Source organism: Fringilla coelebs, assembly GCF_963513975.1.
Source record: "Fringilla coelebs genome assembly, chromosome: 13".
Lineage (NCBI taxonomy): Eukaryota > Metazoa > Chordata > Aves > Passeriformes > Fringillidae > Fringilla > Fringilla coelebs.
The window spans coordinates 17058703-17071772 of record NC_140039.1 but is presented as its reverse complement, the minus strand read 5'-3'; the positions used below and the strand labels follow the sequence as shown (position 1 = coordinate 17071772).

At 39.0% G+C, this 13070-nt stretch overlaps 1 protein-coding gene across 5 annotated transcripts in view; it reads left to right on the top strand.

Annotated features, from left to right (window-relative positions):
• SUCLG2 (succinate-CoA ligase GDP-forming subunit beta) overlaps positions 1 to 13070 on the top strand; it is a 110859-nt gene that overhangs the window by 54333 nt on the left and 43456 nt on the right. For 4 of the 5 annotated variants that reach the window (XM_084214606.1, XM_084214605.1, XM_084214604.1 and 1 more), the window contains exons 6-9: positions 47 to 136; positions 2566 to 2662; positions 6506 to 6667; positions 6973 to 7115. In XM_084214606.1, the coding sequence (XP_084070732.1) occupies positions 47 to 136; positions 2566 to 2662; positions 6506 to 6667; positions 6973 to 7115 (492 nt within the window). Of the gene's footprint in view, positions 1 to 46; positions 137 to 2565; positions 2663 to 6505; positions 6668 to 6972; positions 7116 to 7654; positions 7867 to 13070 lie in introns of those variants that run through there. The other variant, XM_084214607.1, reaches the window with a different exon arrangement.

The window sequence follows — 13070 nt, the reverse complement described above, 5'->3', positions numbered from 1 at the left end:
ATTCTGATTGAATATTTAGTTATATTCATGCATGGTTCTGTTGCAGGAGGAAATAGATATTTTTGAAGGCATAAAGGATCATCAGGCATTGCAGATGGCAAAAAATTTGGGATTCCAAGGACCTTTGCAGCAGCAGGTAACTTGACTCCACTCCCTGGCTTTAGGCTGAGGGCATTTTAGTTGAGCTCTATGTTAAATGTTTTCCAAAAGGAAAGGCCACTTGGAAAGGCCAAGTGTCCATTAAATCAGGATAATTTTGACATTCTAAATACTAAATTGCACTATGTAATTGTCATTAGGCTTTAGCATTTTGAATAAGTTCCTTCTAGTTTTAAAGTGTGAGTCCCCTGACTTTGAACAGTTGATGGCAACATGCTGTTCCACCATGTGGGATTCCTTTGTTTCCACTGGAATTCCACTGGGGCTCTGTGAATGGCATGGGTAGAGCTGATTTTGAAAATTGGCCCTTAAAATAAGGAGAAATAAAAGTGTATCTGGCTTTGTGATTGGAACCTTTTAAAATTTTTTTTATTCTTCAACTCAGAAACAAAAGGCTGCCAGCATGTTGTATTTTCAGTATCTCTTTTCTGTACATATATATTTTGAATGTATATATTTGCCTATGTGCATCATTTTGGACAGAAGAGACGAGAGCTCATTTAAGCTGACCTTTTTTTTTCTGTGGTATGAAACTCATTTTTGTAGAACTCCTTTATTTTTAATTCAGCAGTTTTAATTCTTTTCTATCCTAACATGCAATTAACAAATGCATAATGATTAAGTTGATTAACACACATTTGAAGATTTAGCTGTATGTATAATGAGGAGGAATGATTATGTAGAACCTTTCAACCCTTGAAGAGTTCTGGTACTTAATAATTAACAGCAAATATGTATGGACTTTGAAACAACACATTTAAATAATGCTGCAGGAATGCATTTCTTCCCTCATGTAGTCAACTAAAAGGAATTTACTGAAGCACAGGGACATAGTTTTTATCCAGACAAATCCTGGTATTTACTTATACATTCTCTAGTTCTAGGCTGGGATTTTCTGCTTGAAGAGGCTCAGTTCTTATAGACCCTGAGAAAAGGAAGCATTGACATTAAGCTGCCTGATTCAGAGAGGTGCTGAAAGATGCAGCAGCCTTTAATAAAAGTGAAGTGGTTCTGGTGTTCTGGTGCCATTGCAGCAGAGCACTGTGGCAGCAGCAGCTCTCCAGGTGGCCCAGAGCCAATGTGGGGTCATGGTGGGGCTGCCTCCCCAGTGTCACTGCTGAGAGCCTCCCCCTGCCAGCCTGAGGGTTTGTGCCAAGGAAGCTGCTGCACATTTCCAACTGATGGTGTTTTTTAAGGCCAAACCCACTGAGAATGCTTTGCTAACTCTTGAGGAGGGCAGGCTTCCTAAGGAACTTGTGCTGCTTCCCAACTGTGACTCTTTAAAGAATCTTATCACAGAATCACAGAGTGGTTTAGGCTGGAAGGGACCTTAAAGAACACCCAGTTTCAACCACCCTGCCCTGGGCAGGGGCACCTTCCCCTAGATCAGGTCACTCAAAGCCCCATCCAGCCTAGCCTGGAACACTTCCAGGAATGGGGACTCCACAACCTCTCTGGGCAGAACTGGGATTGGGGTTGAGTCTTTCCACTTGTGATGTTTTCTTTTGCATGACTGACCTTGTAGGGGAAAGCTGACTTGTGCTTTCTTTATTCTAATTCATTTCACTTATCAGGAGAGGTCCCAAGTATTTTTGGGTTGTGTACTTCAGATAGCTGATCAGTAATGAGAGGGAAAAAATTGAGTGGTTCTTTATTAGTGCACTTCATCTGCAAACTTATTTCAGCTAATAGGTTCACAGTGTGTAATGAACCAAAGAGATTTTTTAATACACATTCATGTTGCTGTTTTTAAGTAGTTCTATTAGTGGAAAAATATTAAAAGAACAAAAGACTTGGAAATTAGTAGTCGGTGGTGATATTTTCAGCCATGAATCAGGCATGGGGATAGATGGTGAGGAGTAGTAGGGAGCAATGAGGAGTAGTAGGGAACAAGAAGAGTATCTTGTCATGAGTAAACAAGCATGCTTCAGATGTAAGTTCTTCAAGAAAAAATTTCAGATTGATGTAGGAAGGAGAAATAGGTATTTTTTGTGAAGTCACCAGAGTGCACAAACTACTTTGTGGTTTCTGACTTTAGACTGATTAATGGGAATGCAACTCAGATCTTGGTGCACCAAAGAACATTTCATTATGCTGGTGCCTTCAGTCACTTCCCAAATTAAACTTGTCATAGTAATTGCCCTGTCTGTTTTGTAGAAAATCTCCAGTTCTTGTAGTCTTTAAATGCACATTTACTAAATCTTACACAGTATAATAATGCTGCATTATAACAGTGTAAGAGACTACATAAATGTGGTTAAGAAAACAGAAATAAAAGCAGTAATTATCTAGAATTACTGTGCAATGTAATACTTTAAAAATAATCAATAATGTTCTACCTTTGCCTTGAAAACATGAACTTTTATTTTTCTGTGTGGTAATTGTAAATCATTTGATCACATTTAGGCAGCAGATCAAATTAAGAAGCTGTATAATCTTTTTTTGAAAATTGACGCCACTCAGGTTGAAATCAATCCCTTTGGTGAAACTCCAGAAGGGCAAGGTAAGAAATTGAAGGAAACAAATGAATGCATTATAATTCTTTATTTATGCAAACTATAAATTAAATTGCATAAAAGGATGTAGCAGCAGCTTTGCATTAATTTCATTTTGTAATGTAATTTAAACAATATTCATAAATATTCCCTTGGCAGATTTTATATTTCAATACCTTTTGTTGTTTCATTCAAATACTGGAAGTATTGGCTTCTACATGTTCTGCTTGATGAGAGACAGCAACATTTTCTGCTCTTCTGCTCATGTACAAAGTTGGGGGTTTCTTGGTTTTGTTTTGTGGAGGTTTTTTTTCAGGTGTTTTGTGTGTGTGTGTTGATGCTGCTAGAGTTACTGAGATTGTGTGGAAAGAAACTTGTTCTTTTACTTTTGCATTCACAGGGATAATTAAAATTTTTAAGTGTATGACTCTGCAGTCTGTTAGAGCACAGGACAAATTTCAGCTGAAACAGACACTTGGCCACATCCTTTGGGAAGAGGAAGGGTCCTGCACCATGACTACAGGGCTGAGGAGGTGTAGGGTAAAACTGAGGAGCTGAATCAGCTCTCACCTCATTATAACAGTGGGTATTCTAGCTGAAACATTTCCTTCCATTTGTCATTTTCGTCCAAGTGACTTGGCCAAAGGTGGAGAGCAGAGGAACTAAAGGTACCTGTGGGATATTGAAATAGGGTAGGGCTGATCCAGGGGGATCACAGTTACCTCCTCACTGGTCCATTTCACTGAGGTGCTGAAGGCTTATTTGGTGTGCACCAAGAGGAGAAATTGGTGTGCAAGTGAAGGCAGGTGAGGGAGAGGACAGAAAGTAATGAGAGGAAATAAAATGTGGTCCTTGAAGATTGGAAAGAGCCATGGTGGCACTCACCTTGCATCCTTGCTGGAGGTGGCTCTGTGGAAATAAAGATTTGGGTAAGTTACCAAGTTAACTCTCCTGGAATGGCTGTGCATATTGAGAAGGGCTTAGTCTGAGGCATGGTAGGAGTTTTTGTGCTGTTTTCTCTGAGGTTTTTCCCCATGTGGTTTGCATCCAGGAAGCTGAGGAGCAGAAACAGAGTGGGTTTCAAGCTGTGAAAGGCTTCTTGCTCACAGAAATGCACAGGAGTCTTCCTGTGCTTATTCCTTTTTTGCTAGCAGTTTCTCCATCTGAAATGTCTTTAAAGAAGAATAAAGATAAAACAAATGGAAGAACATTTGAGTAGCTTAATGCAGCTCTTCCTAATGATAAAATATAAGTCTCTGTATGAAGCCCATGATTCTTGTCAAAGTAATAGAGAAGATGGATTTACTTCTTGCTGTGCTTTGTGTTTATCGCTTGTGTGGATTTCCATCAGGTTGTATTTCCTTGTTTAATATCTCAGCAAATTATTTGTTAACACTAATGGGTCAGAAGCCTGAAACTTCCCCTTTTTTTTGTTGTTTGTTTGTTGTTTTGTTTGCTCTCAGTATAAACTGTTGAATTGGCAGATGACAAAAATCCCTCACTGCTAACAAAAACAACAGAAGTACTTCATGAATATAAGTGTTGGAGCATTCTTTGATATTTGTTTGGAAGAAAAATCCATTTGTATAATCTATCATACATGTAACAACGTGCTTTTGATAGTGAAAATGGTTTGATAAATATTAATACATGTTTTTGCTGCTACTTTGTACAGCATGGCCTTTGTTAAAGATGAATGTTCTGTAGAAATGAGTTTCTATTAATGTGACATGGAGGATGTTTGTGTGTAAGGTAAACAACTCTGGAATTGCAGTTGTACTCTAGCTTTGAGTGGGTTTAGCAAATTTAAGCACCTGAAAGCTTGAAAAGGAAAAAATATCTTATTTCATTGCTAAAAAATTATTAAAGCAGCTCTAGTGCATTAGAAGCATGTTAGGAACTGCAGCTATTCCTGCTTTTGGCACATTCCCACATGATGATTGACCAGGTAAGATCTGGACTCTTCAAGAGATTTATTATGCACACTCATGAATAATTTTCTGAAACTACAGTCATAGAAGTGAAATTTGATAGCTTTAATTTAATCTGTTATCAGTTATAAGTCAAATATTAAAAAATTTTTTATAAATCAACATCAAAAAACCAAACCAAGAAAACCCAATGCAAATCAAGATACACAGCTGAGACTCTCCTGCTTGTGTAAATGTTTTATTTGCTGTTTCCTTAGCTATTTTTTCCTAAGTTTGGAAACTGTATATTGGACAGAGTTATATTTCCACCAGACTAAAAATGTCCTCTTAATTGTCATTGACCTCCAGATGTGTGCAATGCCCAAGAGCACGTGCACAGGTACCATGGGCATGTCCCAGTGGCAATGTGAATAAAAAACACCAGCAGATAGAAAAACTATTAGATTTTTGTGGACACAGCATTTAAAGGCACTTAGATTTGATTGGTTTGTCTTGAGAAATCAATTATGCTTAAGTCAGTAATTATAATCTGAACACAGTACAAGGGAAATTACTTGCATAGTGATATGATAAGTATAGAGTCTTACATTTGCTCAGAACATTTTAATCTAATGAGGCATTTGCCTATGCAAACCCATAGAAATAATGAGTCAGAAAATAGGCAAATAGCACTCTACAGGCATTTCTGTTGCTGCTGTGTTTATGTGAATATTTGGGCTGCTAGCCAGTCCTTTGTATCTTTTATTTCATGTAGTCAGATTTAGCAACTTCTTGTTTTACAACTATAGTAGATGTTGATATTGATGAGAAGGTTTGTATTTACTTTCCTAATTTTCTTTTTTTAAAAGTAATCTTTTGGTCATTTTTAACATAAATTGGCTTAAGGTTTTTTAAGCTCTTTAATGGAATAATGCATATATAGTTAATAACATCAGAAATTCAAAATATGGCTAAGGAGAGCATTTTGTGTTGCTCAGCTCTGAATGACTGCATGGCTTTGGGTTGGTGTTTCCTGTTATCTCTGTTATTCTTTTGAAATATGGGAGGTAAACTCTCCTGTGTCATTGCTGCAGCCCACCTATCCAAATCACAAAAACTGCCCTCATAACATGTGAGGAATTTGGAAGGAATTTGAGACAGGATTTCTGAAGTGATGTAATTTTTTTTTCTTATCTTTTATTTAGGTAGGAAGGGTGAGTTCAGTTCACATCTTTACAGTATAGTTCAGAAGGTTACAAGACTTCTAGTTAAAAGACCTTTTAAAAACTTATTAACTAATAAAATACTGTCAACAAAAATATTTATATTTTTGACCTAATCCTTTCCTTAAATATTTTGTTTTATGAACTTTTATTACAGTGTAAGTTTTCTTAGTTAATCAAGTTATGATACACAAACTTACAGTACTGTATTCTAAACTTCTTGTTTACTTTTGTAACTACTTTTATTTTTTCTGTATCTTAAACTCTAAAACTAAACTTTCTTCTTCTTGCCATTTTTTTGCTTTAAACTATAAATCTACATTCTTACTTCTATCACCTAAGTTTAGAAACTTTTTCCAAAGTCTCAGATTAGATCTTGTGTTTAATTCTAAGCTTTGGCTTACAGGCCCAAAGTTCTGAGAGTTCCTACATTTCAGGTTCCAGCAGTAACAGGAGCTTTGTTTGTAGCAAACACAGAAGATCATCCTGTGTGCTGTGGAGATCTTGGTGCCTTTGCTCAGCAGAGGATTTATGCAAAACCTGTCCTTTCCTGCTGGGCTCAGCGCTGGAACTTCAGCTGCTCCTGTGTTGGAGGCAGCATCATTCCCAAATTCCCAAAGCAGCCTCCCCCTCTCTGCTGGAGGAGCTGCAATATTTCAGAAGCTCTGGCTGACTGTAAACTCTAAATTCCTGGGTGTTGTTTTATTCTCTCCTCCAGTTGTTTGCTTTGATGCCAAGATAAACTTTGATGACAACGCAGAATTTAGGCAAAAAGAAATATTTGCCATGGATGACAAGTCTGAAAATGAGCCCATAGAGAATGAAGCTGCCAAATATGACTTAAAATATATAGGACTGGATGGAAACATTGCTTGCTTTGGTAAGAACAAATACATTCAGAAGACATTTGAAAACAAATTTACACTTGTTCAGTGTATAGACTTTGTTTACATCTGACATTCAGATCACCCTTTACAGCATATTTAAGCCCTGAGAAAACCTAAATGTTGGTGTGTTTACACCAGATTTTGAATTATTTGTTGCATTGGATGTCCTTGAATAGCTACTAGTATTTAGAAATAGCTGTGTAACATTTTGAGCCATGTTCTGGGGTTGTGCTGATACATTTGAAGCCTTTTCACAAATCTGTGTGAATTACAAGCACTTTGATGTTTGCAATTACAGTCAATGGAGCTGGACTTGCAATGGCAACATGTGATATAATATCTCTGAATGGTGGAAAGCCAGCCAACTTCTTGGATCTGGGTGGAGGTGTGAAAGAGGCACAAGTCTATCAAGCATTCAAACTGCTGACTGCTGATCCCAAGGTAAAAATGTTGGGTTTGAACTGGGAGCTTCCCTCTGCAGCAATAGGGCTGAGAAGGACCATGAATAGTGCACAGAAAAATCCAGATCATGGTGAGAACACTGAGGGTGAGTTCCTAAAGGGCTGATCTGGAAGGAAAATTAATTCAATGTGAACCACTGGACAGGCTTTTCAGCTCCTGATCCATACTCAGGTTTGCTGGTGAGTTGTGAGTGGGAACCTTCTCAAGGCAGTTCAGCACAGGAGTGCAGGTGTGCTCATGCTGGGCATTGCAGTGCTGAACTCAGAGCATCTCACTCCTAAAATGGAATTTGTGAGACTTGGATGTTTAAAATATCATTCCTAATAGTGTAGTACCACAGTAGACTGAGGAAAAAAATGGGAAAATTAAGCAAATAGCTAATTCTGAGGGCTGATTTGTACTCTTTTAAACTCAAGGTTTCTAAAATATCTGAGTCTGCGCTGCAGGATAATCTGTATTTAATTAACGTTCCCAGGCTGGAATCATAGCCTGGAACGTTCTGACACTTCCTTTTGCAGATGGAGCTGCAGTTGCTCTTTTCTTTTTTGAACAAGAGGAGAAGACATTAGTCTGTGTGTACTGAGTAGAAGTTATTTCTAGAGATGTGTGTTGAGGTCACTGGTCCCCTCTGCAGACAGAACTGGAGTATCTGCTGAGAGAATATTGATCAGGCGTGGGCTTTGGAGCAGTGCCAGCTGCCCATCCTGCCAGCACGGAGTTCTGCTTTTGTGTGCAGCCAGAGCTTCCTTGCTGCTGATATTTTTACTAATGGGAATCTGTCGGAGGGCTTTGATCATCTTTCCCATCTCCTGCACCTAAGCATCACAGCTGAAGTCCCTATTTCAACATATTGCTGCTTTTTGTGGATCTGGCTTCATCCCCTTTATCTCATGTTTGCTGTGATTCCAGTCATTTTCCTCATGTTCATTGTGATGTGATATTGGCTTCTAAATGCCACCTTCCTGTGACAATTACATTGCTCTAATTGCATGCTCTGTGGCTTTTCAAAAAGAGGTGGGTATTGTTCACAGCAACATTTCAAGGCAAAATTAGGAAGAAAATTTGCAGTACAAAATAAGCACAGGTCAACTTCATACTGTAAGCTCTTTGCAGTTGCAACTCTCCCTGCATATTTTATAAGTACCTGGTACCTTGATGTCTCAAGTGTTTGTTGTTTGAGTTGCTCTGCAGTGTTTGCTTGGTGTGTTGATCTGGGTTTGCCTGAGATGTAATTTAGTTCTGAAACTTGTGTTAGTGGTAGAGAAGCAGGTGCAGTAAGGTCTCAGATACACAACTTAGCTGGTGATTATCATTGTGTTAAGTGGTTTGCACTGTCTGCTGCAGCACAAACAGCAGGTATTAATTTTGGTGATGAAGCTTACTGAGTTTAAACAATTTGAAAACAAAAAAGCATTCTAGTAGCGCTCAGCTGTAGAACATCTGCGTGCCCAACATTTGACTTGTAGTTATATCCCTCTATTACACATTCTGCTTATATGTTACTGCTTAACTATTTCCAACTGCATGCACCAGGGCTAGGGAAGCTCTGCTACTGAGAGAAAGCAAAAGGGAGCATGGAAAGAACCTGGCTTAGGCATTTATGCTGGGGCTGTGCCATTCCTGGCTGAAGCTGCAGAAGGCAAAACATTGCAGGCTTTACTTCATTCTGTTCAGAAAATACAGCAAATGTCTGTTATTTCCTCTCCTGATACACCATGTCCATTAGCTCAGTAATATATAATCAGAAAATTGGATGAATCCTCTCTTTTCTTAACTAATGGAAGGGTTTCAGTCCCAAGAGTCTTTGTGGCTAATGCAGCATTCACAGGTTGTATCTGGTCATTCATTTCCCTGTGGCCTGTAACTTGATTCCCACCTGGTTTGATATGATAAAAATTTGGTCTTGGGAACTTGAGATTCAATTAATTTTTGTAAATATACAAATGTCTGGAGACTAAAGAAATAAACAAATAAACAACAAAAAAAAAAAGTTCTCAGGGCTGTAATATGGAGAAGTGCTGGTTTTTAGTTGTGCTGGCAGAGTTAAGGAGATTGCAAGAGATGAAATCTTCCAGAAGGAAAAGTTCAACTTCACTTTGAAAAAGATCTTTCTTCCTCTTTAACTGTCTTTAAAATGTCTATTTGTATTAAGGCAAAAAAACCCAAAAAACAACCCCAAACAAACAAAAAAAAACACACAACCCCTCCTTTCCCCCAGACAAAAAAAATAAACAAATCAAGGTAAGCCATGATTTGATTTAGTGAAACAGAGGATATTGTTTTCGGGAAAAGTGGCGATCTGGGCTGGTTTGCTGCTGGTTTAATCTGTCAGCTGTCAGTGTCTATAATTCTTGGGGAAAAAGAAAAAAGTGTGAGGATTTTTGTTGCAAAAGGTGATCCACTGGCTTTTGGATGGAAATGCTGTCCCTGGAGCCAGTGACCCTTTTTACACTCTGCTGGTCTTGTTTGCTGTCTGCCATATCCAATACTTCCTAGGTTAGGCAGGTCATTGCAATGGTTCTGAATTCCTTTCTATTCACTGTCTAAATTCCAATTGCTTTTTTTCTTTCTTTCTTCTTTTCTTCTCCTTCTTCCTGCCTATCTTGTTTCTATAAGTTTGTGCTGTGCATCTGCTCTGGCAGGAAATGTACAGTCTTCCCTGTTTTTAGATACTAGCAGGAGAGGGAAAGATGGCTCAATTCTGGCAGTTCAAGCTGCTGGGAGACACTGCAGGAGCTTCATTTATCCCCCTTTGTCCCACAGTGAAGTAGAAGTGCTTGTTGCCTTTGGTGTTTCCAAGGTTCTGGTGGTGCCTGGCTTTCCCTTGCATGTGTGAATTCCTGCTTCAGGCATCCCCACAAATGAGTACTCTCACATCCTTGTCAAGCTCCACAGGTGCTTGTTTTTGTTCATGCCTGGTTACCATATGATGACTCTTTGTAGGATTCAGCAAGGTTTTTTGGAAAGACTGAAGTTGAAAAAATATCTGCTCCTTCCTGGATCTCCATGGGCTGCAGGGGAATCTTGGCCCTGGCACCTGGGGCAGTTCCTGCCCCTCCTCCTTCACTGACCTGCTGTCTGCAGGGCTGTTCCTCTCCTATTCTCACTCCTCTCTCCAGCTGCTGTTTTCCGGTTTTCTGTGCCCTTCTTATAACTCTGTTATCCCAGAGGTGATGCCAGTGTCCCTGATGGGCTCAGGCTCCATTTCAGAGCTGATGGCTCCATCAGACATGGGGAAGCTCCTGGCAGCTCCTCACAGAAGCCGCCTTTTATCCCCTGCTATCACAACCTGGCCTCACAAACTCACACAAAGCCAGCTAAGCTGTAAGCAGGTTTGTTTTACCATCAGCACACTCTAGCCCTGATCTTAGCAGTGGACTCCTATTAGAAAGTGTTGCTGAAACCCAAGCAGTTAAAGGCCAACATGGTTTGTTGTTCTTTTTCTCCTTTTCCCACTAAGGTTCCTTTGAAAACCTTTTTTGAAGCCTGTCATAGATGGTATGACTAAAGATTCACCAAAGCAATTGATGTTAACTGTTGGCTTGTTATTTAGGCAGAATACTATTGACAGAACGACAAACGTTTCTCAGGAGAAAATATTCCTTATTGACATCTGTTACCTCATATCCAGGGAATAATTAATATCAAACCCACACTAAGATTTTTTTTTAAAGCAATTATCTAGTCCAAATTCAGATTATTGTCTTAATTATATGGAATAGACAATCATTCCTGTCACCTTGCTTTGCCTGTTAATGTTCTGATGTATCTCTGTGCCCACCACATAATTGGCACTGATGTGTTTCACTGTTGTGTGTCAAGCAGAGGTTTTGGGGCTTTTGTTTTCCAGGCATCTGAGACAGTGACCAGAATTCTGAAAGAGGATATCATTAACACATAACTTTGCAATTCACTTCTTTCCCAGCTGTGTTTGGTGTGAAAATAATACAGTTTGTACATCCTTATTATACAAGACATTTTTATCGCCAGCTTATCCTTTTGGCTTCAGGGATTTTTAGTATTAGCTTTCTTAACATTTGCAGTCTGTTATGTGGCAACAGAAGGGATAACATTATACTAAGAGGAAAAATTTGGGATATTCTTTTCTTAGATTTCAGAAATAAAAATAAAGTTGCCATGTATAATGTATTTGGTCTTTATTTTGGGTAATTAATTTAAAATTGAGTGAACTAGCTCAGTTCAGACCATTCAAAATATCTCAAATCATTCAGGCAGATTGGGGTGTAGTGACTGTATTTGTGTGGTTCTGGACTGTTTGCTCTCACTCTGCAACTTCAAACAATGACCTGCTCAAGGGGAAAGTTTTAAAAATATAAGAATCCCAAATGCCACATTTCTGTGATAGGGAACTCCCTCATGGTTAGAGCATGGGCTGGCTGTGGGCAGTTTGCTGCATTTTACTGATTGTCAGCAGTGTATTTCTCAGTGTTACAAAAATGCAAACCCATAAGTCATTGGGAACAGATAATCTTCCCTATCACACATGCAGCCTATGTCAGCGTGCATATAATTTTGGACAAAAAAGGGAAATGTAAATAGGATTCAGTTTCAGACATAAAATAGAGTGTTTGCACTGAATTTGTTTAAATTGTCAGATTTTGTGTCTATTCAGATAATATAGAGGAACCCTGTTCTTACAGCCTCATTAGGGATCTCTTTACTTTCTCATTCACATGCCATGCATCCTTTACACACTTCATTAGCCAGCTCTTCTTTGCACAGCATGGAAATTCTTTACACTTTGTGTAAAGAAGGAGGTGAAGCAGCACCATACTCTGATTTGAGGACTCCAAACTGCAGCTGAGGAGCTGCTCCAGTGCACAATGCCTGTGTGCTGCACTGTTCTGCACTGCTCCCCAGGTGTTGGCTGCCAGTGCAGTGTCTGCTCTCTGCATGGTCCTCACTGCTCCAGCTGCGTGTCTCAAAATGGGAACTCTTGAACTGAGTGATGAGTTTTGGAATTGAGGCTCTGACTGCTGTTTTTACCCCTCTGTGGGAGCCGTGGGTTGTAATCCTCATCTACAAACATTGATCAAAAATTCAATAGTTTGTTAAAGAAGTGCTATGAAAATCATAAAAGTTATCACTGTTCCTCACTGATTTTTACAGAGCCCTCTCCTCCTGGCAGTTTATTGCTCAGCACTGGTTTTGTAAAAATGCAATATTAAATTTTTAAAAAGAAAATCATAATAAATAAACCTGTTGTATTTTTTGCTAGAAATTTTGGCATATCTGTAAGGTGTTGTCTAATCAGTCATTTAAAAATTCCACAGAGTTTTTGGAATCTGGATCTTGCTACATCATCTTAGTGTTATCTCCTATTAGCACAACAGATAGTTGTGTCTTGAGGGGTAGTAAACAGGTAGGTAGAGACCAACCTTTTCTCTGATTTCAAATATACAAATGATTCAGGGGTTGAAAGAGGAGTCAGACACAGAAAGGTGAAGGAGCCTTCAGTTAACCTGAGCAATCTGCCTGGTGGTGCAGGTCAGTGACTGCCTCAGGCAGGAAATAAGAGCAGCAAAGAAATGTGGCTGTACAGGGTAGCTGTTCTGAAAATACTGCAGCCAAAAAAGGTATTTGAGTCCTGCAGCACTTCATTTTGGGAATTTAGACACTATCCAGCACCACAAGGTTTTAAAGGCTAGCTAAACAAGCAATTATCCAGGAAATTTCAGGGAGAGTTGATCCTGCCTTGTAGCCAGTGAATGGTCTGGAGCTTCCTTTCTGTGTTTCAGAGGGGAAACATAAACATAAAGCTGTGATTGGTAATTCTGTAAGAGCAATAATGCCTTGACTCTGGAAGTTTAAGATTATTCTCATAAAATGACAGTTTGTGGAGGTAGAAAATACCTATTAGGGCACAGAAAAGCTGGGTAAAGTTCACAAAGGCATATTGTGGTTTTTGTCTCA